The 27,417-nt window shown below is 48.4% G+C and overlaps 1 protein-coding gene and 1 pseudogene across 3 annotated transcripts; both read left to right on the top strand.

The window, feature by feature from the left end:
• The first annotated feature begins 994 nt into the window (after positions 1-994).
• Positions 995-1,076, top strand: LOC136381585 (U4 spliceosomal RNA; annotated as a pseudogene).
• Positions 1,077-10,495: 9,419 nt separating this feature from the next.
• LOC136381182 (C-type lectin domain family 18 member A-like) lies at positions 10,496-25,859 on the top strand. 3 transcript variants are annotated; one of them, XR_010747025.1, is made up of 13 exons: positions 10,496-10,898; positions 11,486-11,577; positions 13,626-13,865; positions 16,116-16,213; positions 16,623-16,744; positions 16,924-17,031; positions 17,609-17,701; positions 18,067-18,173; positions 18,755-18,884; positions 19,183-19,279; positions 20,856-20,947; positions 22,476-22,627; positions 25,642-25,859. XR_010747025.1 is itself a non-coding variant. In XM_066349595.1 (12 exons), the coding sequence occupies exons 1-12, from the start codon at positions 10,760-10,762 to the stop codon at positions 25,794-25,796; spliced, it is 1,473 nt and encodes a 490-aa protein (XP_066205692.1). In that variant the 5' UTR covers positions 10,496-10,759; the 3' UTR covers positions 25,797-25,859. The 3 variants fall into 3 exon arrangements, 2 of the variants coding, with proteins under 2 accessions (XP_066205692.1, XP_066205693.1); XM_066349595.1 differs by lacking the exon at positions 22,476-22,627; XM_066349596.1 differs by lacking the exons at positions 22,476-22,627; positions 25,642-25,859 and adding an exon at positions 21,542-22,076 and having other exon boundaries at positions 10,498-10,898.
• The last annotated feature ends 1,558 nt before the right edge of the window (positions 25,860-27,417 follow it).

The following is a 27,417-nucleotide window of genomic DNA, read 5'->3' as shown; positions in this document are numbered from 1 at the left end:
GGCAAGGCACTATGTTTTTGGTTGATTTGTTATGCAGCCTTTTTGTACCTCAAATGACAAGTCTTTGAATAGTGTTGTTATATAGGAATTAGGAAACCAAGGCCTATATCCCTTAAAGAATTCTTCACTTACTGAAAACTTTAAAGTCAATGGTCCTTATTCTGCTTATCAACTAATATTTGATAATATTAACTAACACGTGGGAGTTCCACAGGCTAACACATCAAGAACAATCTCATTTTCCAAATCTGCTCCTCTATTATTTCCACTTGATGAATGACCAAGAATGCTGGGAGTTGCCTGGTCACCCCATTCGCTTCTCCCTGTACCCCCAGTTGCCCCGCCCGACAGAATTGGTCTCCTCCATTTGTCTTGTCTCTTCTGACCTCTGTTTCCCCACTATTATTGTTGGAGTTCAGAGTTAGCTTCCCTTGCTTTGATGATAATCTCTTAAATAATCTTCCTGATACTCAGATCACCCTGAGGCTATTTTTCTAAAATACATCAGATAATTTACTGGTGTAGCACCCTCACGTGACCCCTTACTGGGGAGACAGTGTTCAGATAGTGTCTGCCTTGGGCTGTCACTGTGGGACAAGCAGGGGTTCTCCGGGTTGATCATGACCCACGCTGTGCGCGGTGCTGGAACCAGAATCCTGGGTCATTCTCCCCCTATGTAGTTGTATCTTGTCACACAGACTTTGCTCACTCAGAGGCCCTTCCTGCAGCTGTGGTGCTGTGCGTGTGCAACAGTTCTGAATTTAGAATCAAATGACCGCCCAGCACCCCTCTAGTCAGCCTGGAAGGCCCCTCCAGAATTCCAAAACTCAGGCCAAGATCACCACCACCTCCTCAGTGAGGCTTTCTCTTCCCCAAGATGGTTGGCCTCCCTGTGGTATCCCCACTATACCCTTTCCAGGCATGTCGTTTTTCTCCCCTGCCGTTCTGTAAATCCCTCCAATGAGGACTTGGCTTCTTTAAAACCCCAACACTTAGCTTTGCGCAGTGGCAGTATTGTAGACAATGAGGTTTATCTGAGGCGCGATTATTGCTAATTGAAAAAAAAAAGAAAAAAAAAACCAACACTTAGCGTTGGACATGGCATTTAATAGGTGATAAAATGAACTGGGAAAAGTGAAGAGCAAAAGCTCTGTTTGCACATCTGCGAAATAGGACTAATGCTGCAGTGATCATGTGTGGGATTAATTTCCTGCCTTTGTCCATATTAATTGACCAGTAGGTGGCGCTGTGGCACATGAATTTAGGATTCTTGGGTTCTAGGGCCCCTCATAGGGAGTACACTATGTCAGGATTAATTAGAAACCTAGGTCAGACTAATAAAATCTCCCCTGACAGGTGATAACCCAATGTGGCCCCTGTGGCACAAGAAGGACCGAACAGAAGCTCCTTTGGTGCAGCCTTGAAAAGAGGGATGTGACCTTTCCCTCCCACTGTCCCCATGAGAGGCGTTAGGGACCCTCAGACACTTGGATCTGGGGCATCATTGGACTGTAAACCCCTCACAGTCCAAGATGAAAGAGTGTGCTGAGGTTGGTCAAGAGTACGACTTTGGAGCTGACCTGCCAGCATTCACGTATTCAGATATTCTTGCCAACTTGGAAGATTCAGCTCCCATACCACACACCCCCTTTTTCCCCCTAGTTGCCATCTATTTTTTTATCTTTGTTTTTATTTTCCGTTTTGGATTAAATAATTATTATTTACATTGTTTGACTTTATAAAAGTAATTCTCAACTGAGACATTTCATGCACTATAATTCCATTTCCTTTTTCCCATTTTGTTTCAAATATGCTGTACTGCAAAGTTGAAAGAACTTTAAAGTGAATACCCAAATACCTAATACTAGATTCTACCATTTTACTAAACATCCTTTATCACAAGTTTATTCATCTATTCATCCTGATATGCATTCATTAATCTATCTTGGTTTTGGTTTACTTCAAAGTAGACATCAGTACACTTCACCCTAAATACTGCTATTTTTGGTTTTGGTATCAGTATACTGCTAGACTCAAAATGAGTTGGTTACTGTTTCCTATGTTTGTCTTTTTAAAAAGCTTCATTGAGATATATTTTACACAGTATTAAATTCACTTATTGTCTGTGTACAAGTTACATGACTTTTAACCAATTTATACAGTTGTGCAACCATCACCCCAATCCAGGTTTAGAACATTTTTATCACCACAAAAGGTTGCATGCATCTTTTTTTTTTTTTTTTTACAGAGACAAAGAGTGGGTTAGAGACAGACAGACAGGAACGGAGAAAGATGAGAAGCATCAATTATTAGTTATTCGTTGTGACACCTTAGTTATACATTGATTGCTTTCTCATATGTGCCTTGACCATGGGACTACAGCAGACTGAGTAACCCCTGCTCGAGCCAGCGACCTTGGGTCCAAGCTGGTGAGCTTTGCTCAAACCAGATGAGCCCACGCTCAAGCTGGCTACCTCAGGGTCTCGAACCTGGGTCCTCCACATCCCAGTCCTACGTTCTACTCACTGTGCCACCACCTGGTCAGGCCAAAAAGTTTCATGCATTTTTACAGTCAGTCCCTACTCCCATTCCCAGCCCCAGACAAACACTGATCTGCTTTCTGCCTCTAGAAATTTCCTGTAAATGGAATCATACAATATATCATATTTTGTGTCTGACTTCACTCACGTAAATACAAAGTTTGTTCATGTTGTAGTGTGAGTCAAGTTTGTTCCTTTCTATATCAATTATATCTCAATAAAGTTGGAGGAAATTTTGTTCCCTTTTATTGCTGAATGATATTCTATTACATGGATATACTGTACCACAGTTTATCAGTGCAACATTCTGATGGACATTGGAGTTGTTTCCAGTTTTGACTATTATAAATGCTGCTGCTATGATCATTTGTGTACAAGGCTTTGTGTGAACATGTGTGTCTGTTTCTCTTGGGCAGATAACTAAAAGTGTAATTTCTGGATTTTATGGTAAGTATACATTTAACTTTTTAAAAAACTCCAAGCTGGTTTCCAAATTGGCTGTACAATTTTCCATTGTCACCAGCAGTATATGCAGGTTCCAGTTCTACCACATGTCACTAAAACTTGGTGCTATCAGTCTTGTGACCTATAGTCATTCTACTGGATATGTAATGGTATCTCATTGAGGCTTTAAGTTTCATTTCCTTAGTGATTAACATTTAGCACCTTTTCAGGTGCTTATTCACCACTCATATATCATTTTTTGTGAAATGTCTACCAAAATCTTTTGCCCGCTTTTAATTGGTTGTTTGCCTTCTCATTACATACTTAGTTGTAAGAGTTCTTTGTATACAGCATATAAATGCTTTTTCTTTTTCTTTTCTTTCTTTTTTTTTTTTATTAAGTGAGAGGTAGAAGGCAGAAAGTCAGAGACAGACTACAGCATGTGCCCTCACTGACCGGGATCCACTCAGCAAACCCCCTTCAGGGCAATGTTCTGCCCATCTGGGGCCACTGCTCCATTGCTCGGCAACACAGATCTATTTCAGCATCTAAGGCGAAGCCATGGAGCCATCCTCAGCACCCAGGGCCAAATTGCTTGAACCATTTGAGCCATGGCTGTGGGAAGGGAGGGGAGAGAGAGAGAGAGGGAGAGAGAGAGAAGGTGGAGGGGAGGAGTGGAGCAGATGTTAGCTTCTCCTGTGTACCCTGACCAGGAATCAAACCCAGGACTTCCACACACCGGCCAATGCTCTGCTGCTGAGCCAACTAGCCAGGGTCTTAAATGCTTTTTCAGGTATATGATTTGTAAATATTTTCTCTCAGCATGTAGCTTGTCTTTTCATTTTCACAATGGTGCCTTTTGAAAGTCTAATATTTTTTTTATGAAATCTATTTTATCAATTCTTTTTGTTTTATGAATTGTGCTTTTGGAGTCATCTTTTAAAAATCTTAGAGTTTTTGACCTGTGGTGGCACAGTGGATAAAGCGTCGACCTGGAAATGCTGAGGTTGCCGGTTCGAAACCCTGGGCTTGCCTGGTCAAGGCACATATGGGAGTTGATGCTTCCAACTCCTCTCCCCTTCTCTCTCTCTGTCTCTCCTCTCTCTCTGTCTCTCCCTCTCCTGTCTAAAATGAATAAATAAATAATAAAAAAAAAATCTTAGAGTTTTTCCAGCTCTCCTATTTGAAATACATTTTGTGTACGGTGTGAAGTAGCTATGTAAATTCATGCTTTTGCGCATGAATATTCAATTGTCCCAGAACCATTTGTTAAAAAGACTATCCTTTCCCCTATTGAATTGTCTTGGAACCTTTGTCAAAAATCAATTGGCCATAAATTTAACCATTTATTTCTGGATCTCAATTCTGTTCCCTTGACCTATAAGTCTATCACTTCTCCATGCCATATAATTGTTATTATTATAGATTCATAGCAAGTCTTGAAATCAGGTAGTATAAGTTCTCCAATTCTTTCTTTTTCAAAATTGTTTTGTTTATTCTAATTCTTTGCCTTTCCACAAAAATTTCAGGATCTACTTGTTTTTAAAGAAAGAGGAGGCTGGGCCCTGGCTGGTTGGCTCAGCGGTAGAGCATCAGCCCAGCGTGTGAAGTCTCAGGTTTGATTCCAGTCAGGGCACACATTAGAAGCGACCATGTGCTTCTCCACCCCTCTCCGACCCCCCTTTCCCCTTCTCTCTCTCTTTCTCTCTCTCTCTCTCTCTCCCTCTCTCTCTCTCTCTCCCCTCCCTCCTGCAGCCATGGTTCAATGGTTCAAGCAATTTGGCCCTGAGCACTGAGGATGGCTCCATGGCCTCACCTCGGCCACAGAAATAGCTCGGTTGCCAAGCAACAGAGCAGAGGCCCCAAATGGGCAGAGCATCGCCCTGTAGGGGGCTTGGCAGGTAGATCCCAGTCAGGGCGCATGTTGGAGTCTGTCTCTGTCTTCTTGCCTCCCTCCTCTCACTTAATAATAATAAAAAAAGCCCTGGCCGGTCAGCTCAGCGATAAAGCATCAGCCTGGCATGTGGAAGTCCTGGGTTCGATTCTCGACCAGGGCACACAGGAGAACTGCCCATCTGCCTCTCCACCCCTCCCCCTCTCCTTCCTCTCTGTCTCTCTCTTCCCCTCCCGCAGCCAAGGCTCCATTGGAGCAAAGTTGGCCCAAGTGCTGAGGATGGCTCCATGGCCTCTGCCTCAGGCACTAAAATGGCTCCGATTGCAGCGGAGCATTGCCCCCAGTGGGCATGCTGGGTGGCTCCCAGTCAGGTGCATGCGGGAGTCTGTCTCTCTGCCTCCCCCCCACACACACACTTCTCACTTAAGAAAAAAATAAAAAAAAAAAAAAAAAAAAGGAGGCTGTGGGATTTTGACAGGAATTGCAATGAATCAATAGGTAAATCTGGGAATAATTGCCATCTTAACAATATTGAGCCTTTCAAATATAAATGCAGAATCTCCATTTATTTAGATCTTCTTTACTTTCAGCAATGTTTTATAGTCTTATATGTTCATGTCTTATTCTTTTTGGTGTCATTATGAATGAAATGGTTTTCTCAGTTTCATTTTTAGATAGTTTATTGCTAGTTTATAGAAATACAATTGACTTCTGCATATTTATTTTGTATTCTGAGAATTTTGTGCTAGTAGGTGGTTTGTTTTTTATTTTAATTCCTTAGGATTTTGTATGTCTTCCTTGACAATCTGGATGTCTTTAATTTTTCTTGCCTAATTTGCACTAGTTGCACATTCAACAGTACACAGTTGTATTAGAAAGTAAACCATTGTTTTTCCTTTTTTCTTTATAAATTAAATTTAATGGGGTAACATTTATCAATAGAGTGCATAGGTTTCAGGTGAACATCTCTATAGTATTTGGACAGTTGATTGCATTGTGTGCCCATCACCCAAAGTCAAATCACTTTCTGTCACCATATATTTGTCCCTCTTTACTCCTCAGTAAACCATTGTTTCCAATCTTAAGTCTTTCACCATTCGGTATGATGTTAGCTGTAGAGTTTTAACTGGGGCTGTGTTGGTTTTGTAGGACTACTATAATGAAGTTACCACAGACTGTATTCCTTGGACAACAGAATTTTATTTACTCACAGTTCTGGAGGTCAGATATCCAAGATCAACGTGTCAACAGGGTTGGTTTCTTCTGAAGGTCTTTATCCTGGCTTATAGATGGCCATCTTCTCTCTGTGTCTTCACATGGATGTGTGTGTGTGTGTGTGTGTGTGTGTGTGTGTCCTAATTTCTTCTTCTTTCTTATAAGGGCATCAGTCAGATTGGGTTAGAGCCCAACCCAATCACCTCCTTTCATCTTAATTACCTCTCTAAACACTCTATCTCCAAATGTAGTCACATTCTGACATACTGAGATTAGTGCTTCAATATACAATTTTGTAGGGGGAATGCAATTTAGCCCACAACAGGAACCTTTATCAGGATGAGAGTTTTCTTTTCCTAGTTTGTTAAGAATGTTCATAAGGAGAAGGTTTGGGGTTTTATCAAATGCTTTTCCCGTGTCTTTGAGATGATTATGTGGGTTTTATCCTTTGTTTTATGAATACAGTGAATTACATTAATTTTTTTTTTTTTGTATTTTTCTGAAGCTGGAAACGGGGAGAGACAGTCAGACAGACTCCCACATGCGCCCGACCGGGATCCACCCGGCACGCCCACCAGGGGCCACGCTCTGCCCACCAGGGGGCGATGCTCTGCCCCTCCGGGGCGTGGCTCTATTGTGACCAGAGCCACTCTAGCGCCTGGGGCAGAGGCCAAGGAGCCATCCCCAGCGCCAGGAAGGAGAGGGGGAGGGGTGGAGAAGCAGATGGGCGCTTCTCCTGTGTGCCCTGGCCGGGAATCGAACCCAGGGCTTCTGCACGCCAGGCCGATGCTCTACCACTGAGCAAACCGGCCAGGGCCGAATTACATTAATTTTTTAATGTTAAACCAAGTTTGCACTCCTGGAATAAATCCTACCTGGTTATAGTGTTTAATCCTTATTATATGTGGCTAGGTAAGGTTTGATAATATTTGAGGACTTTTGTGTCTATATTCATGAGGGATATTGATCTAGTTTTCTTTTCTTGTGATATCTTTGTCTGGTTTTGGTATCAGGACAATACTGACCTTATAAAATAAGTTGGGAAATGCTCCTCCTCTTCTGCTTTCTGAAAATGTTTAGGTATGATTGGCATTATTCCTTCCTTAAATATTTGATAGAATTCACCAGAGGAGTCACTTATACCTAAGTTTTTCTTTGTGGAAATTTTTTTTAATCACTTGTTCAATTTCTTTTTCTTTTAATTGTATATATTAGGGTATTACTAGGTAAGATAATCATGTTGGTTTCAGGTTCCCAATCATTCAATTTCTTTTATTGTGATATGTCTATTCAGATTTTCTATTTCTTCTTGAGTTGATTTTGGTAATTTTTCTTTCAAGGAATTTTGGCATTGTGCTATGTTGTGCCATTTATTGACATAAAGTTGTTTTTAATATTTTCATACAACCTTTTTGATGTCTTTAGCATCAGTTATGATTATGTCTCCTTTTTCCTTCCTGATTTGGGTAGTTTTGTCTTTTTTTTCTTTTCTAAGTGCTTATGAAGAGAAAATTTTAAATTGTACAATCATAGTTATAGCAACTTGATAATAAAAGCTTAAAACAGTTCAAATGTCCATCAAGAGGAGAATGAATAGCCTGACCAGGCGGTGGCGCAGTGGATAGAGCATCGGACTGGGATGCAGAGGACCCGGGTTCAAGACCCCGAGGTCGCCAGCTTGAGTGCGGGCTCATCTGGTTTGAGGAAAAGCCCACCAGCTTGAACCCAAGGTCGCTGGCCCCAGCAAGGGGTTACTCAGTCTGCTGAAGGCCTGTGGTCAAGGCACATATGAGAAAGCAATCAATGAACAACTAAGGTGTTGCAATGGGCAATGAAAAACTAATGATTGATGCTTCTCATCTCTCTCCATTCCTGTCTGTCTGTCCCTGTCTATCCCTCTCTCTGACTCACTTTCTGTCTCTGTAAAAAATAAGGAAATTTAAAAAAAAAAAAAGATTAAAAAAAAAAAGAAAAAAAAGAGGAGAATGAATATATGGAATATTACCAGCAATGACAAACAAACAAGAACAACAAAAACGACCTACTGATTCAGGCAACAACATGCGTGAATCTCATCAACATTATGTAAAGCAAAGGAATCCATGCCTAAAAGTGTGCATATTCTGTGAGTCTGCTTATATGAAATTCAGAACAAATAAAACAAATCTGCTGATAGAAATCAGAATAGGGTTGCTTATTGGGAAAATTTGCATTGCATTGCATTGCATTGCAAGAAAGGGGATACCCATTTTCAAAAGCCACCCTGACCACACAGCAGGCTCCTGTAAAAAATCTGGACACATGAGGAAATATCATGTAAACCAAGGTGCAACATCCTGGTTAGAGAGTCCAACAGAAGTTCTCATCCCTGTTTTATACCACTGGATACTAAGGCCCAAGGGTGGAAGTGACAATCCCAGTGTCACAGAGTCTGGGGTTAGAACCTAGGCCCTCAGATGCCTGGTCTGGCGTTTTATCCGCTCAGCAATTCCTCAAGCTGAATTCACCCTGACCTTCTCTTGCAGTGAGCCAAAGCCCCTCAAAAGTGGCTCTTGCCAGGCCCCAAAATATGTTTTCCTACCACCTGTCCCAAGTGCCTCATTGTGCTATAGGCAACTTAGCTGCATTTATCATGGAAGCCCAGAGACAGGAATCGGGTCTTTTGTTACCATAGAGAGCAGGGCTGTAGAAACTGAACTCAAAGGGCCATGATGGGAATTAAAGCAGATCTGCACCAGTGTCTGGGAATGCGAGACAGACACCCTGGATTAGCTGGCACGCACCATGTGTTTGCTGGGTGACTTAGACAAATCCCTTAGACACACTTAGACTAGCTTCCTCATCTGCAAAATGGGCACCATACCTGCGCAGGGTTTTGTGACAATGAAATGAACTCACGTACATGATTATGCTTTGTAAGCTCTATAGAAAAAAAAGGTTACTATTATTAAGCATTGCTGGGATCTAAGGATCTGGAGATCTAGACGGGATAAGTTTGAGCTTGTCTATCATGCATTTGAGGGAGTAGGAACTCCTGAGACCATGGGTATTATGGAGGCACTCAAAACCCCAGATTAGCTTAGGGGCCCTTGTGCCTGGCCCTGTTGCCACTCCCCAGGACCCACGATGATATCTGTGTTTCCCCAGAAAGCCAAGCCCTCTCACATCTCAGGATAGCATCCAGGGAGTTGACACCTGGCTCTGACAAGTGCTAGCCCAGGAGTCAAGGGTCGCAAGAACTCCAGAAGGAGGAAGTAGTGAGCTTGCAAAGCTGTCCTTTGGCATGGCTGAATAACTCTTCATCTGCCTTGCGGGAAATGTGGACATTTGCCTGTGGCCTGCAAGACAGCCTTCTATTTTTTAAGAAATGTGCCCTGGCCGGTGGCTCAGTGGTAGAGCGTCGGCCTGGCATGCAGGAGTCCTGGGTTCGATTCCCAGCCAGGGCACACAGGAGAAGCGCCCATCTGCTTCTCCACCCCTCTCCTTCCTCTCTGTCTCTCTTCCCCTCCTGCAGCCAAGGTTCCACTGGAGCAGAGTTGGCCCAGGCGCTGAGGATGGCTCTGTGGCCTCTGCCTCAGGCGCTAGAATGGCTCTGGTTGCAACAGAGCAACACCCCAGATGGGCAGAGCATCGCCCTCTGGTGGGCATGCCGGGTGGATCCCGGTTGGGCGCATGCGGGAGTCTGACTGCCTCCCCGTTTCCAACTTCAGAAAAATACAAAAAAAAAAAAAAACAAATGTGAGCCATGGTGTAGATCTGCTTCAACTTACTCTGGTGGGATTGTGTAGTCCACGGCCAGACCCTGAGCATCATTGCAATTCACTGACTCCTAACTACACTGACTGTTTGTCTAGAGGCCAACTTGTTCCCAGTAGGACTCAAATCAGTCAAGGATGTCACGTGCTCTCCTCTGGCTTGTTTTGGCCTCTCAGGCCTGTAGTCACGTGGGAGGGGGTGGGAGAGAACCAGGGTGGGACCCATCCCCCCACACCACCCAGACAGACTGTCCGACAGCACCCTTTTCCTCCCACAGGTGCAGCCCCAGCCCACTTCCCTATGAGCCTCCAGTCCCAGTTTCCCCACCCATTATGGCACCTGTCTGGTGTATAGTTACCACCTGCCCATGTTTAATTCATGGCTGGGGGTTGGGGCCAGCTTCCCAAGAAAGGAAAGAACTCCCCTGGGGTCTTGCCCAGTTCCTGCCAGCCCGCAGGACACATGGCTGAGGCCCCATCCTCCTGCCTGGGCTTGGGGCTGGGAATGGAAGCCACTGATGGGCCCGAAGTACCCTGTCCCAGCTAGGGCACAGCCACCATTTGTTAATCTGCAGCCGTGGAATGTCTGTGGGCCAATCAGCAAGTCTCTAAGGGCTCCCCAAGAGCTCTAATAATCCTGCAATGATTAGCAGGGGCCACGGGGTCAGTGCACACCACTTGTTTGGTTAGGCTGGCTGTCAGAAGGGCGGCAGGGATTGCAACTATCTTTCTTTTTTCATGCCAGCCTGGATGGGAGGCTGTTTGGACACACTGATTACTCACCAGCCTCCTCCTTTTGTCTGCCAGCCCAGCCTGACTCCTGGAGATCGTGAATAGCTCCATCTAGCCTGTGAAGTGAGCTGGACGCTAGACGGCTGAGCCAGGCTGCTCCGGAATCACCCTGCAGGCCCATGCTAAGGCTGGGGCCCTCCTCTGGGCTGGGGGGCCACTGGCCTGGCCTTCTGCCTGTGCTCCTGGCTCTCCTTGGCATGGCCTGGGCAGGAGTATGGCCACTCCAGCTGCAGGAAAAGCAGGCTCCAACGCCCAGAGGTAAGGGATCCTGGGTGAGGAAAAGTGGAGGAGGTAGGGGGGCTTCTGGAAGCTAGTTTGAGGCCTGAGCCCTGGGCATGCTGGTGCCATTTAAAGAGTGACCCCTCAGACAGTCTAGGGGCCCAGACAGAAGGGGGAGGCTGGGATGAGGGGAGAAAGAATGACAGGCAGCGGGCCCAGGCTTGGGAGTCGAGGAGGAAGACAGCCTGGAGTTTGCAGCTGGGGCCCTAGGAGAGACGTAGCAGTGGCCCAGAATAGCCCCAGCCAGGGGGCTTCTGTGAGCCCAGGGCTGCCCCCTCCGCACTCCCCAGCCCCCGCCCCTATTCCCCTCTACCTCGCCCACTCCCAGCTCTCAGCCCAAGTGCTCCTTCACACCTGTCTCTCTCTCACCCCCAACTCTTCTCCACCTCAGTCTCTCCCATCTCTCTGCTCCAGGTCCTCCCTCACACACACCTTAGGCCTTATTTCCTAAGGGCAGGGTTGCATTCTCATCTTGACATGGTGACACCACCCCCCCAGCCCCATCACCCAGGGGATGGGCCCAGGTCCCACTGCTCAGGTGGGCCTGACCTTGTCTCCCACCCTAGCCCTGAGCAGGAAGGAGAGTTTCCTGCTCCTCTCCCTGCACAACCGTCTCCGCAGCCAGGTGCACCCCCCTGCAGCCAACATGCAGAGAATGGTGAGTGCCCCAGCCTGGGCTCACAGAGGGGGCGGCCGGAGGGGCAGCCCTAAAGAGGGCTCAGGAGGCCATGCCAGCACCAGGCACCCTTCCACCTGGGCAGAGCAGAAGGGGCAGCCAGTCACCTTGCCCACCGTGGGGACCAGGTCTGGTTGCTGGGGGCTCCACGGTTTCCCACTTCCCAGAAGGGCAGTCCTTTGGCCTTTCCTCACATCCCATCCTGTTGTCCTGGAGACCAAGAGGCCTGGAAGGAGGAGCTTCACAAAGGAGTCCCAGCAGGATGGAGGGGCTGGGGACTGGGAGGGAGAAGCATCCTGCTGTGGGACCAGGACCCAGTGAGTCTTCATGGGTTTGTCAATTAGGCAATTAGGAGAGGTCCCTCCAAGTTTCCAGCTCAATTCACTGGGGCTGGGGTAGGCAAGTGGAGGGCTTCCCATCACCCAGTTGGGGCTTTGGGGTTGATGGTGTTATCCTGGAGCCCAGAAACTCTGTCCCAATAGTGTAGGACCCCAGCTGTTCCAGCCAGCCCGTGTTAACAGGCCAGGGAGCGAGGGAGGCCCAGGGTGGGGGCAGGCAGGGTTCCCCATGGCTGCCTCTCACAATCTCCTCTGAGGCTGGCTGAGTAGTGGTGACCTTGAGAGCTCCTGGATCAGTTTCCCAGGAGGTGGGGGTGGGACAGGCAGACAGGAGGGGTCACTTCTCCCTCTTTCTCTGCTCTGCAACGGCTCTGCCCCTCCTCCAGGCCCAGGTCCTGGCTCCCACTCACCCTCCCCACACTCCCAGCCCTAGCCCCTGGTGTGGGGCCGTCCCAATCAGCTGGTCAGCAGTTTCTACACTTTCCCTGCCCCTTTTGTTAGAGTCTTAGAAAAATAGCTTTTCGTAAAAGGTGTAAATGAAGTCGGCACTCAAACTCCCTGACACCTTTGACTTTAGCCCTGGGCACCCCTGCGGGCTCTAGGGCTTTTATCCAGTGAGACTGAAGCCCTGGGGGTAGGTCAAGGTGGCTGAGGGTTCCCAGCAGGCCCTGCTGCTCCCAGATCCAGCCCTCATCAGCAGTAAAACCACTATGGCCTTCTACCCTGAGCACAGCACTCTCCTCCCTGCTTCCATGAAGTCCTCACGACAATCTTAGCCTACAGGTACCTGAGTGTCCCCATTTTACAGATGAGAACCTTGAGTCTCATGGAGACTAGGGGACTGCTGGAGGTCGCACAGCCGTGTGGTGTGACCAGTGATCCATGAGGTGGCTAGGCTAGCCAGGGCACAGCGATGGGGCGATGCACGTTATCCTGACTGCAGAGAGCCTTGTTCCAGAGGAGGGGGCACAGCTCGGTTGGGGCAGGGGAGGTCGGCTTGTGCTGGGGTAGGGAGAACAGATTAGATCTGCTCCAGAGAACTCTGCTCTCTGGGACCGAAGCCCTGGGGCCCAGGAGACCTCTAACCCCCTCCCTGGTCCTCTCTCTCTGTCGGTGCCGACACATGCCAGGCCAGGCTGGGCGGCTAGGATGCAGAGGCACGGCTGCTGCAGCTTCTGGCATCACAGAAGGGAAGCCTAGTGGGAGCCCCTGAGCCTTCCTGACAATGGCCAGGGCCAGGTGTCCCTAAAAGCAAACATAGAAGCAGTGTGAAAGGCTTGGGCACTGCCTGGAGCTCACATTACCTGGTGGGAATAAATTACTGCAGAAACCCATCCCATCGCCTGGGCTGGCACTGCTTGCTCCGGAGCACCTGTCCCCCTCAGGATGGTGGAGCCATGGTCAGGGCTTAAGTGCGCCCATACAGGAGTCAGGAGGAGGCATGCTCAAGGCCCAGGTGGAGCAAGCTCTGCGTTGGGGGTCCAGACACACCACAGCTTTTTCCAACACACCTTGGAGAGCTCCGTGCAGGTCCTGTCTGACCTGCCCCACCCCAGTGAAGTAGATAAAACCCACGCAGAGTGGTCAGGCAGCCGAGTAGGACACCTGGCCCAGTGCTTACTCCTCTGAAAAATGTGTGGCAGATGGCAGGGGTGGGCATCCTGATGACATCTCTATCTGTATCACCCCCAGGACTGGAATGAGAGCCTCGCCCGACAGGCTCAGGCCAGGGCAGCCCTCTGTGGTGCCCCGGCCCCAAGCCTGGTGTCCACACACTGGGCCACGTCACATGTGGGCTGGAACGTGCAGCTGCTGCCTGTGGGCTCGGCATCCTTCATCCACGTGGTGGGCCTGTGGTTCGCAGAGGGCCAGCGCTACAGCCACGAGGCAGCCGAGTGTGCCCACAATGCCACCTGCACCCACTACACTCAGGTGAGACCAGGGAACTGGCGAGACCCCTGAGCTGTGGGGGCCAGCTCAGAAAAGCTAGAGTTTGTCCTAAAATTAGTGGTTGCTTTTCCTCCAGTTTGTGTGGTTTTACTTTTTTCAGCTTTAAATATGAAATATTTCAAACATACATTAAATAATGGGCTCCCTCTTACCCACTACTTAGATTTAGAAATTGTTAACTGTACAGTATTTGTTTCTGATCTCTTTAAAACAACATCTAAACTAAAGCCCTACTCCTGCCCTTTCTGTGTCCCTCCCCAAAAGCAACTTTCCTGAAGTCCAGGGGGATCACTCCCAAGTGTTTCCCTTGTTTTGTTTTTCTATAGATCTATATATTGTTTAGTTCCTATGGGAAAACGCCAAAAAACACAGGCAAAATCCCAGGCATGTTCTCATAGCTTTACTACATACGTGTTTTCATACCCTTTCTACTTGTACATGTGGGCTGTATGCTATTAAATGTTACATAAGTGCCCTCTCTCTCTCTCTCTCTCTCTCTCTCTCTCTGTCTCCTTTTGCATTTATGTTTATCACTCCAAACCACACTTTATAAGATTTACTTACATGATCCAGATACCAATGGGTGATTCACTATGAATAAAATGAAATCTACAGGCATCACAATTATTCTTACTTGTTTACTGTTACAAGTCCGGCTGCAATGCACACATTGCGGTCCTCTTGTACGCTTGTACCCAGAGTTTCATGAGGGCGCCCATGGTGGGAGAATGGCTGAGTCACAGAGGACATGCACCCTCAGCCCTGCTAGATACTGCCAGCACTGTACTCCCCCACACAGCAGTTCCACTTCCCCATATTGGGATTATCAGGCCAACTCCAGGCTGTGTAATGCCACTTCCCCTGTTGTTAATATGAATTTCCCTGATTACCGGTGAGACTGAGCATCTTCCATTCTGTTAATTACCTGCTTGTATCTCTTGTCCATTTTAATAATGTGCTGCCTCTTTTTCTTTATATAATATATATATTTTTCTATATATGTATTTTTTTATATGTACTGGTCATCTGGGTTGCAAATACCTTTTCCTAGCGTATGGCTTGTATTTTTTTTCTTTTTGTTATCTTTTATTATATATGAGATCTTAATATTAATGAACTCCACTTTTTCAGTTCTTTTCTTTCTAGTTCATTTGTAGTACCATTTAAAAAATCCTGTCCTATTTTGAGATCGGAAAGATAGTCTTCCTATATTTTCTCCTGAAGTTTGAGTCCCTCTCCACTGATGTGTAGAGCCACCTCTGACATGTCCCAAGCTCACATATCCACAGAGGTCTGTTACTGAGTTCTCTGCTCTAGTCTGTTGGTCTTTTTGTTTCTCCTACACAAATTGCGGGGGGTTTTCCTTCTTATTAAATTTATTGGGGTGACACTGATTAAATTATACAGGTTTCAGGGGCACAATTCCACAACAGATCATCTGTACAGTGCATTGTGTGTTCACCACCATTTCTAAGACTTTAAATCTAGGTTTTGAATGCTATTAACAACCTGTATCCATTAGCTTTTGCTGGACGACATGCTATCCCCAAATTTAGCATTTTACAATTCCGCAGGTGGGTAATTTGGGTTGGGATCAGCTGGGAGGTTCTTCTGGTCTTGGCTAGGCCCACTCACGCAACCAGTTGCTGGGTTAGCCAGAAGCTGGCCATCATCTCTGCCCTAGGAGGTCTTTCGGCCTCCAGGAGGCTTGTTCGTGGGGTGGCTTGAGCATGGTTTTGTGAGAGTAGAAACTGCAGGGTCTCCTGAGACCTAGGTTCAAAATTGGCTCCATCTCACCTATGCTGCAAGCCACAGGGCCAGCCAGACTCAGGGTGTGGGAAACAGTGTCCTTCTATTGATGCAAAGAACTCCAAAGTCACATTGAAAAGGGTGCTATGGCGAGAAATATGGCTGTTTTTGCAATCTGCCACATGGCCTTTCATGTCCAAGTACTTCTTTTGCAGCTGTCTTCTACACATCCACAATTTTCCCTCCCTTTAGGTATCTGCTGAGCCTCACCCTTCCACTCCCCCACCCCAGAAAGACTATTCCTACCCATCCTTACAGTCCTGCCCATCACAGGTGCCACTCCTGAGGCCCTGAGGGAGGTGAGGCAGCCTGGTGTGGGGCCACAGCTGTGTTCTCCCCAGGTGAGCACTGCCTGTGCTGCTGGCCCCAGGCTGGCAGTGGGGGTGGCCCGACAGGGTTTCTGAGCCACTGTGTCTCCCGCAGCTCGTGTGGGCCACCTCGAGCCAGCTGGGCTGTGGGAGACATCCCTGCTCTGGGGACAAAGCCAAGATGGAAGTCTTTGTCTGTGCCTACTCTCCTGGGTAAGCCCCCACCACTGCTGGGCTGCCGGGGCTGGGGTGGGGAGGATACTTTCACCCTGCGAGAGACGCCTTCCCACTCACCCAAAAGGCCTTTACTTCTTGGTCTACATCCTTGCGGGAGAGGGAAGAAGGGGATAGAGAATCAGGTGCAGAGGTGGCAGCACTCACAATGCTGACCATGCAGAAGGCGGAGTCTCTGCAGAGGCCTCTTCCTGGAAGCCCTACCATCTTTCAGGGAATTTCCCAGTATCAGTCTGGAAGTCTTCTTTTCTCTCCTAGGAAATCTCCCAGTCTCACCCAGCTCCCTGACTCCCTGGCTGGGCCAGAACGGGCTGAAGGGGCGGGCAGGGCAGGCACTGAAGCTTACCCAAGGCCAGGCCCCTCCAGCCCTCTCGTGCTTGCTCTCCAGAGGCAACTGGGAGGTCGATGGAAAGACGATCATCCCCTATAAGAAGGGCGCCTGGTGTTCGCTCTGCACGGCCAGCGTCTCAGGTTGCTTCAAAGCCTGGGACCACGCAGGGGGCCTCTGTGGTAAGTGCCCACCTTGCCAGGGGAGCCCTGGGGTAGCGGGTATCTGAGAGCCTGGTCTGGTGCTTAGAGGAGGGTGGCAGCATCCTGAGGGGCTGTCCCAGAAGCCCTGGGCCTTGGTACCCAGGAAGGCTCAGCCTGAAGGAGACCCCCATTTCAGAGTTCCCTCTTCATCTGAACAGAGGTCCCCAGGAACCCATGTCGCATGAGCTGCCGAAACCATGGCCATCTCAACGTCAGCACGTGCCACTGCCAATGTCCCCCTGGCTACACGGGCAGATACTGCCAAGGTGAGGAGCACCTAGAGTTCCAAATCACAACAGTCTGAGGGACGCAGTAAGTGGAGCCTAGGCCCAGCAGACATGCACGCGGCTCCCGGGGGTGAGCAGGGGCTGAGCCCAATGCGCGTGCACTCACTGAGTGAGTTTTGAAGGCGTATCAAGTGTGTTAGCGGGTGCTGATAGTGACCTTGCTGATCCGCACACTGCATCTAGTCATTCGACAAGCATTCACTGAGCACTGACTACGTACCAGACCTTGAGCTCTGCAGGGGGTTCAAAATGAAATTAGATGTGGCCCCATAGGCTCTGGAGCAGTGGGAGGAAGGATTCAGAAGTGGATCGCCTCCCGCTACCCTCCCTCCCCAGCTCTGTGGCCATGGGCAGGTCACCTCCTAAACCCCAATGGGATTCTCTACAATGAGATCAGACCAAAGGTGTCAAGTGTGGCAGCACTTGAGAGCCAGGTGGGTTGTCCCAGAGAGGGGTGATCTCTCTGTGGTTGGCCAGTCGCTGCCTGTCCATAGCCTGTGAGGGGCAGCACGTGGTCTGGGGCTGAGCGCCGTCCCCTCCTGCCCTGTCCTGCTAGTGCGGTGCAGCGTGCAGTGCGTGCACGGCCGGTTCCGGGAAGAGGAGTGCTCCTGTGTCTGTGACATCGGCTACGGGGGAGCCCAATGTGCCAGTGAGTCCTGACCCAAGGCCCCCAACAAGTCGCACCCCTCCCAGGACCCCCTCAATGGGATGCTGGATCCGGCTCAGATCAGTTCACAGTTGCCCATTGTGCACATCTCATCCCAATTCCATGCTCAGTGACACTGGTAGCTTGAAATGGGCCATGGTGTGGGTACTTACGCCACAGAAATTGACTAATGCTGCAAATCAAAACGTTTCTGAGGCAGAGAGCTGGTTGTTACACATTTACCAGCACACCACTGACCCTACCCACTCTCCAGCTGGGGGCATGTTGAGCTCAGTTCCCGGGCAGAGTAGGAGGGGTAACAATTCTGACGTGCAGTTCCTACACTCACTCAGGCTCCCTTCCCCCAGCCAAGGTACACTTCCCCTTCCACACCTGCGACCTGAGGATCGACGGAGACTGCTTCATGGTGTCCTCGGAGGCAGACACCTACTATGGAGCCAAGATGAAATGCCAGGTGATACTGTTGACCCCGGCCTTCCCAGGAATCCCCGCAGGGTCTCAAGTGAGAATGTGAATAGAGGGACCCTGGACTAAGAGATGGCTCCTTTGACATCTTCTGACCTGATTCTCATCATTAGTATAAAACAGGGGTCCATGCAGAGGCCCCTGGAAACCAAGAGATCATTTAATAAACTGAGGGACGAGGGATGAGGCCCCACCCGACCCCCATCTAAGGAGCTGCCCTGACCCAGCCCCAGCTGCTGGCTGCCAGCAGGAATGAGTTTGGGGAGGCCAGCACTCAGGACGTTTCAGAACCAGAAATCCAGATGTTCACTGGCATCTGTAGACTTATTAATGTTGGCAGCCAACTCAAATGTGTTTAAGGCGTTAAGCCTGTAAAACAAAACCCTTCCATGGGTAGGACCCTCACAGTCTAGGCCTCTGTGCAGGCAGAGGAGAGGAAGGGGGATCCCTACTCTAAGAGACAGGAGGCTGGGGGCGGGTGACGACAGCACACACCTTTGTTATCCATGGCCGTGGTGGGGTGGCCTGAGCTCCAGGTCCCTGCCAGCATGACTCAGAGTGGGGTTACAGGGAAAGGGCGGGGTCCTAGCCCAGATCGAGAGCCAGAAACTACAGGACATCCTCGCCTTCTACCTGGGCCGCTTGGAAACTACCAACGAGGTGACCGACAGCGACTTTGAGACCAGGAACTTCTGGATCGGTGAGTGTGGCGGCCAGGTTGTCCCACAGTGCTCCAGGAATCTGGACCATGGAAACCCAGAGCACCCACCAGCGGAGAGAATGGGTGTGGTGAGGGCTGGGAGCCTAGAATAGGGCCAGTACAGGCTGGCAACCGCCTTCCCTGGGGAGAGCTGAAGTGAGCAAGAACCGCCAGGGGGGCTAGGGGAGCTGGGAAGGGGGTTCAAGGGCTAGGAGCAGACAGGCACTAGGCAGCAGGCTTAGGGCTCAAGGCCCTCATTTCTTGGGTCATGGGGCCAACCTTGACTGCCCCGGCCCAGGGCTTACCTATAAGACGGCTAAGGACTCCTTCCGCTGGACCACCGGGGAGCACCAGTCCTTTACCAGTTTTGCCTTTGGCCAGCCTGACAACCAGGGGTGAGTCTGGGGTGCCCTCCCTGTCCTGGGCCCACTTTCTCCCCTGGGCCTGCTCGCTGAGCCTTCAGATGCTGCTGAAGTACCTTCACCCAGCCTGCCTGCCTGGCTGAGCCCTCTGAGGGTCTGGGCCTCACCTGATACCCAGGTGCCCAGGAAGTCAGGGCACAGCTGAGTGTGACATGGTGCTGAGGTGAGGCACGTCCTGGGCCTGCAGGTCATCACATAAAGAAAGGGAACCTAAGAGTTCTTTATCTATCCACCCACTCCCATGGTCCCCTCCATCTATTGCACATTCCCCCTTTCCTCCCTTATGCCTGTACCAATACAGACAGTGCCCAGGTTATGAACAAGATACGTTCTGTAGGTTTGAAAATGCTTAACTATTTATATGCATAGAAAGGTAAAAATAGCCTGACCAGGCGGTAGCGCAGTGGATAGAGCATTGGAATGGCATGCGGAGGACCCAGATTCGAGACCCCAAGATCACCAGGTTGAGCGTGGGCTCATCTGGTTCAAGCAAGGCTCACCAGCTTGAGCCCAAGGTCACCGACTTGAGCAAGATGTCACGCGGTCTTCTGTAGCCCCCGGTCAAGGCACATATGAGAAAGCAATCAGTGAACAACTAAGGTGCCGCAACAAAGAATTGATGCTTCTTATCTCTCTCCCTTCCTATCTGTCTGTCCCTGTCTGTCCCTCTCTCTCTGACTCTCTCTGTCTCTGTCACACACACACACACACATATACACACACACACAGAGAATTAAGTAACGGCTGACATACACACATACATCAATATGGTGTTGTAATGTGACTCACTCAAATGCAAAACCAATAAAAAAAGGTAAGAATAAATAGTATGTTAAGACAAACATCTGTTGCATTCAACAGACAAATGTACATGTTGCAACTTACATACAAATTCAACTTAAGAACAAATCTACATTTGTATTTCGTTTGTAACCTGGTGACTGCCTGTATACTGATTCCCAAATTCTATAGCTATCCACCCATCTGCATCCATTCACACACCATTTACCCACCAGCCAGCCTGCACTGTGGGCTTTCTGGTTATGTAGCCCTGACCTGGTCTTCAAAGCCCAGGAATGCCCAGGGCAGGGGTGACAGGGGTGGAGGTCATCAGGCTGTGTGGCCACCAAGGGATCCATCTTGCCTAGCCCTCCCTTAACCTCCTCGACAGAGGCCAGGCCTATGCCCCTGGCCCATCACCTAGGAAGTCAGCCTGGTTAGGCTCCCAGACACACCTCTCCCTGCTGGGAGGGAGAACGTGGGCCTCTCTGTTCCAGGTCTCCTTGCCACCCCCATTGCCTAGTGCAGCTGAGTGCTCGCAGTGGTAGCTGGGTGTGCCCACACCTCCTGGCTTCCCTGAGAACAGCTGCAGTGGTCTGGGGAGCAGGGATGGGAGCTTGGGTTGGGTCTGGCTCCCAGAAGCCCCATATACAGGATGGAGGCACTGAGGTCTCTTAGATGCACGTGGCCTGCTGGAGTGGAGGATTCAAGCCTCTCCCCAGACTCCTAACATCATTCTTCCTGAGCACCTGACACCTTGGCCCAGCAGGTTTAGCAACTGTGTGGAGCTGCAGGCCTCAGCTGCCTTCAACTGGAACGACCAACGCTGTAAAACCCGGAACCGCTACATCTGCCAGTTTGGTGAGGGTCCTCCCACAGCTCCTCTCCTGTGGTCCCTGTCCCCTGGGGTGGCTGCTGGTCCAATCCAGGCTGCCAGGACATCCAGACCCCAGGCCTAGAGAGTGTCTGAGTACACAGGGCTTTGAGAATGCCCTGCTCAAGACAGGTACCCCAGAGGCCCGGGGTGGGGATGGGCCCAGCCTCAAGGACACCCCTGCACAGCGGCCAGCCTGGAGGTACAGCCTGGGTGGGGATTTCTCCACCCTTCCTCCTGTCACTAAAGTTGCTATTGAGGACCTGTTAGGTTCCTCGATGTTACCTGATTCTCTAGAGCAGCGGTTCTCAACCTGTGGGTCGCAACCCCGGCGGGGGTCGAACGACCAAAACACAGGGGTTGTCTAAAGCCATCAGAACCGCTCTAGAGCCCAGTGAACTCTGGTGGGGGCAGAGGTGAAGCCTAGTCCAGAACTGACTCCCAGTAGGACCTGCTGGAAGGGTCTGGAGCTACACGTGGGACCATGACTATGGTCGCTTCTGGACCAAGTGCAGTAGGGTCCGCATCCCAGGACTCCCTGGGCTGCCATTGACCCTTGCTCTGTTTTGCTTCCTTCCCAGCTCAGGAGCACATTTCCCGGTGGGACCCAGGGCACTGAGACTCAACCATGCCTCTCCCCTGCCACTGCCTGGGTGCACCAGCCCTGTCTGCCTGTCTGCCCATATGTCTGGAGCATGGGCTAGGCCAAGACCTCAAGTCCAACATCCAAAGAGGTCTCAGACCTACCAGGAAGTGGGGCAGGGCCAATAGGGAACCTGGCACAGGTGGAGGGTAGCCCAGAGCACCTCAGTTTGCTTTTGCTTGGGGAGATGGGCCTCAATTAGGTGTTGAAACAGGAGCCAAGGCAAAGGGTCAGATGAGACCACTCTCCTCCATCTTGGCTGGACCTTCTGGGGCAGAAGGAGGTTCCTTGCTGCCCACAATGGACCCCACAAAAGATTAAACTAAGTTATAAAACAGCCAAACTTGTGAATGCTCATTTTCAAGGGGAATTCAGATGAGCCAAATTGACCCTACTAGAAACTAGAGCAGGGGTCCCCAAACTACAGCCTGCAGGCCGCATGCGGCTTCCTAAGGCCATTTATCCGGCCCCGCCGCACTTCCAGAAGGGGCACCTCTTTCATTGGTGGTCAGTGAGAAGAGCACAGTATGTGGCAGCTTCGCTCATGTACAGTACTACTTCCGGTGACACGAGATGCATGTATCATGGCTCCGGAAGCGTGTCGTATCACTTGTTACGGCTAGCAGTGACAGATATGGAACCGGACATTGACCATCTCATTAGCCAAAAGCAGGCCCATAGTTCCCATTGAAATACTGGTCAGTTTGTTGATTTAAATTTACTTGTTCTTTATTTTAAATATTGTATTTGTTCCCGTTTTGCTTTTTTACTTTAAAATAAGATATGTGCAGTGTGCCTAGGGATTTGTTCATAGTTTTTTTGTTATTGTTGTTGTTTTTAATTAATTTATTTATTTATTCATTTTTAGAGAGGAGAGAGAGGGAGAGAGAGAGACAGAGAGAGAGAAGGGGGGAGGAGCTGGAAACATCAACTCCCATATGTGCTTTGACCAGGCAAGCCCAGGGTTTTGAACTGGTGACCTCAGCATTTCCAAGTCGACGCTTTATCCACTGCGCCACCACAGGTCAGGCCCATAGTTTTTTTTATAGTCCAGCCCTCCAATGGTCTGAGGGACAGTGAACTGGCCCCCTGTGTAAAAAGTTTGGGGACCCCTGGACTAGAGAGTGCCTGAGTCTTCGCTGCCTTGCCTCCTGCCTACCCTAGCCCCTTTCCTGCTCACCCAAGTGACCCAGGCCACCTTCTGAATGTTCTTAGTCTTAGTCCTTGAATAGATATGAAGCTTCGTTTGTGTCCCTAGTTTCCAGCCCCAGTTCCTCTCATCACTGCCTCTATACCCTCTCCCTTTATTCTTTATGCTTGCTTTATGTGTTTCTTCTTTCTTTGGGATGTCTACACTGGGGTCTGTTATGACCCCACCTCCCTCCTCTTCCTACAGTGGTAAGAGGATCCAGGCAAGCACTATCATCAGTGTCCAGAATGTACCACGGCCCATTCACATACTCTTTTGTGCCAGCCTCAAGTTGCTTTACAGGTTGGAGGTAGAAGTGTAGCCTGGGACCATGGGATGGGGAGAGGCGCATGAATCAAAATTCTTAGTTGCAACCAATAGAAACAGCTCTGGCTAATCATGGTAGGAAAGGAATTCATCCTAAGGACAATGTTTTTAAAATGAGCAAAGGACTTGAATAGCTAGTTTGCCAAAATGATACACAAATGGGCAACAAGCAAATGAAAAGATGCTCAACCATCACTACTCATAAGGAAATCCAAACCAAAACCACAATGAGACACCACTTCATACCCATTAGGATGGCTGTTTCCAAAGAAACAGACCATAACCAGGGTTGATGAAGATGTGAACCAACTGGCAAGCCCTCAAAAAAATTAAACACAACTACCATATGACCCAACAATTCCACTCACAGGTATGTACCCAAGAGAACTGAAAACAAGTACTCAAACAAACCCCTATACACAAAGTTCACAGCAGCATTATTCACAATAGCCAAAGGGTAGAAACAACCCAATGTCCACCAATGCATGAATGCATAAGAAAACCGTGGCACGTACACACAATGAAATATTCTCTATCCATTAAAAGGAATGAAGTACTGATATATACCACACAGTGGATGAACCTTGAAAACGTTACTTTAAGTAAAGGAAGCTAGACACAACAGGTCACATATTATATTATTTCATTTATATGAAATATTCAGAACAGGAAAATTCACTGAAATAGAACAGATAGGAGGTTGCCAGGGGCAGCAGGAGAATGGGGACTGGCTGCTTAATAGGTACAGGTTTTATTTTTAAATGATAAAAATGTTGCAGAACTTAGTTAAATGTGGAACTTAGATAAATCACAACATTATGAATGGACTACATGCCACCATATTGATTGATTTCATGTTATGGAAATTTATACTGAGTGAAAAAAATAAATCAGAAAAAGCTAAGAACTGTATGATTTCACACATAGGTGGGATATAAAACTGAGGCTCATGGACATAGAGAAAAGTAAAGTGGTTACCAGGGGGAGGAGTTATGGTGAGGGACATACAGAGGGACAAATATACTGTGACACAAAATGATTTGACTTTGGGTGATGGGCACACAATGCAATCAACAGTTTAAATGCTATAGAAATGTTCCCCTGAAACCTATGTACTCTTATTGATCAGTGTCACTCCATTAAATTTAATTTCTAAATAAAAGGACAATGGTTAGTAACAGGATCCTAGGAAGATTCAGAGAGCCAGGTAGGGTGCCTATGTGGCCAGAAATAGTAACCCAAATTGTGCTGCAAAGTCAGTCTGGGTGGGCTCCCATGTCACTGCTGCAGGCACAGGAGTACAGTGTGCATGCCAGCAGCAAGGATGCTGGAGCCACCTTTGTGGCAACCCTACCCCTGCAGGGCCCACTAACGCTGGCAGTCCAGTGCCCTTCGGAACCTCCCACACCCAGGCACCCAATTCCTATTCAGCTGCAGCTTCTTCTGTTAGTGTTCCTGCTGACACCACACGCCCCTCATCAATGTATTTCTCAACCCCATGACAAAGGACACGCCTTGGGGCCATCTCAGGGTTTGTGGGTAGAGGTAGTGATGAGCAGGTCCTACCTGAAAAGTCCATGGCAGCCTTCTCATCTGAGACAAGTTAGCAGAATGCCGGGGTTCCCCATGTCGGCCTGTGGGCCAGCAGCATTGGCATCACCGCGGAATATGCTGGAAAAGCAAAATCTCAGCTGCCCCAAATCTAGTTTTTTTCCCAGGGAAGCTCTGAAGGTGAAGCAGGTTATCTGGGTTTTGACAAAACCTCCAGCTACTTCAAACACAGGCTCTGGTATGAGAACCACAGGCAGAAAGAGGCAAAGAGCTTGAGTCTAAAGCAGGTGTGGCCAACAGTTTTTGCCCCCAGGCCAGATTAGAAAGAACTTCTTTCACTGGCCGGACAAAAGATTAAAATTAAAAAATGTTTAGGCCCTGGGCGGTTGGCTCAGTGGTAGAGCGTTGGCCTGGTGTGCAGGAGTCCCGGGTTTGATACCCGGCCAGGGCACACAGGAGAAGCACCCATCTGCTTCTTCACCCCTCCCCCTCTCCTTCCTCTCTGTCTCTCTCTTCCCCTCCCGCAAGCCAAGGCTCCACTGGAGCAAAGTTGGCTCAGGCGCTGAGGATGGCTCCATGGCCTCTGCCTCAGGCGCTAGAATGGCCCTGGTTTGCAACAGAGCAACACCCTAGATGGGCAGAGCATTGCCCCCTGGTGGGCATGCCAGTGGATCCCGGTCGGGCGCATGCGAGAGTCTGTCTGACTGCCTCCCCGTTTCCAACTTTGGAAAAAAAAAAAATGTTGAATACAAAAATGATTCGTTTAAGTAAACAAAATTTTATCATGTAATTTGTTTATGAATAAATGTGAATGAAAAAAATTTTAATATACATTATTTTAATAAAAATATAATTATATACCGTATAAATATCCAAACTGTATCACAATCAATCAAAACAATCTTTAATTAATAGAATGAGCTTGAAGGGGTTATATTGCAAATAAAACAATTATTTCGTTTTACAAACAGCCTGGACACGTTTTCAGTTATCAACTGCAGCTACTGTCTATGCTACAATGCCACTTGATTCAGCACACTTAACCACAAAAATAACGAGTTGTTTGACCTTGGGTGCACACTGGCAAACTCCGCCTAAAAGAATGTGGGTTTCACATCGCCACTAAACTTCAAATAGTTCATATTGATTACAGACGAATACAAAAGTTGTAAATCTTTATAATGGAATTTTTTTAAAAAAATAAGTACTGTATCATGAATCCATTTGACCAATTATTGGAAGTTAACCCTAGATTAGTCACACGTGGAATTCCTTTTCCCCGTATCACTATCTTCTTAAATATCTCAATTTCCAATAATCAAAGATGCTTCTGCTTCTGAGTAGCTTAGATTTTAAAGTAGCGGAGAATATTAAAAATTTAATCACGGGCCGCATCAACCCACGGGCCGTATGCTAGCCATGCCTGGCTAAAGGCAGCCTGGATGGGAGGCTAGGCTCTGTCACCTACTGGGTAACTTTGGCAAGTTATATAACACCCAGGGAGACCAGTGGTTCCAATTTGCCTGGAACTGTCCCAGCTTTAGTATTCAGAGTCCCATGTGCAGGCCCTGGCTTGTTAGAGTAGGCAGGGGTAGTCAACCTTTTATACCTACCGCCCACTTTTGTATCTCTGTTAGTAGTAAAATTTTCTAACCACTCACCAGTTCCACAGTGATGGTGATTTATAAAGTAGGGAAGTAACTTTACTTTATAAAATTTATAAAGCAGAGTTACAGCAAGTTAAAGCATATAATAATAATTACTTACCAAGTACTTTATGTCGGATTTTTGCTAAGTTTGGCAGAATAAATCTTTATAAAACAACTTATTATAGTTAAATCTATCATTTTATTTATACTTTGGTTGCTCCGCTTACCGCCCACCATGAAAGCTGGAACACCCACTAGTGGGCAGTAGGACCAGGTTGACTACCACTGGGTTAGAGCATCATCCCGAAATACCAAGTTTGCAGGTTCGATCCCCAGTCAAGGCAAATACAGGAAGTGACCCAAATAAACGCACAACTAAACGGAACAACAAAGAAATGTTTTGCCCCCCCCCCACCTTTCTTCTCTCTGTCTCTCTAAAAGCAATCAATTAAAAAAAATTTTTTTTAATAAAAATAGACCCTGGCCAGGGGGCTCAGTGGATCAAGCATCGTCCCAGTGCACTGAAGTCTTGAGTTCGATTCCCAGTTAGGGCACATATGAGAGGCAATCAATGAGTGCACAACTAAATGGAACAATTAAGTGGAACGAATACTTCTCTCTCTCTTCCTCCCTCCCTCTCAAATCAATGGAAAAATTAAAACAAAAAACACAAAATCACACGTGCTAGGAAATCCTTCCATTCCAAACCAGGACACTTGGTCACCCTAAAACATCTCTCTGCCTCCTTTTCTTCTGTTAAATGAGGATAATAAAATGAGTGAGTATATTGAAGTGTTTGGAACTGTGGCTGGTGAGACAGGTAAACACTGGTGAGTGTTAGTGCGGCTGAGCTAGAGCCCTATTTTTTTTATTATTATTATTATTCTGAAGCTGGAAATGGGGAGAGACAGTCAGACAGACTCCCGCATGCGCCCGACCGGGATCCACTCGGCACGCCCACCAGGGGCGATGCTCTGCCCACCAGGGGGCGATGCTCTGCCCCTCCGGGGCCTCGCTCTGTTGCAACCAGAGCCACTCTAGCGCCTGGGGCAGAGGCCAAGGAGCCATCCCCAGCGCCCGGGCCATCTTTGCTCCAAA

Source organism: Saccopteryx leptura, chromosome 9, assembly GCF_036850995.1.
Source record: "Saccopteryx leptura isolate mSacLep1 chromosome 9, mSacLep1_pri_phased_curated, whole genome shotgun sequence".
Lineage (NCBI taxonomy): Eukaryota > Metazoa > Chordata > Mammalia > Chiroptera > Emballonuridae > Saccopteryx > Saccopteryx leptura.
This window is presented reverse-complemented; position numbering and strand designations above follow the sequence as displayed.

Bases quoted from the DNA above. Each gene is read 5' to 3' on its own strand.
- LOC136381182 (XM_066349595.1), top strand. From the start codon at position 10,760: ATGCTAAGGCTGGGGCCCTCCTCTGGGCTGGGGGGCCACTGGCCTGGC. The intron at 13,866-16,115 runs GTGAGACCAGGG...TGTCTCCCGCAG, and splicing joins CCTGCACCCACTACACTCAG to CTCGTGTGGGCCACCTCGAG. The intron at 17,702-18,066 runs GTGAGTCCTGAC...CCCTTCCCCCAG, and splicing joins CGGGGGAGCCCAATGTGCCA to CCAAGGTACACTTCCCCTTC.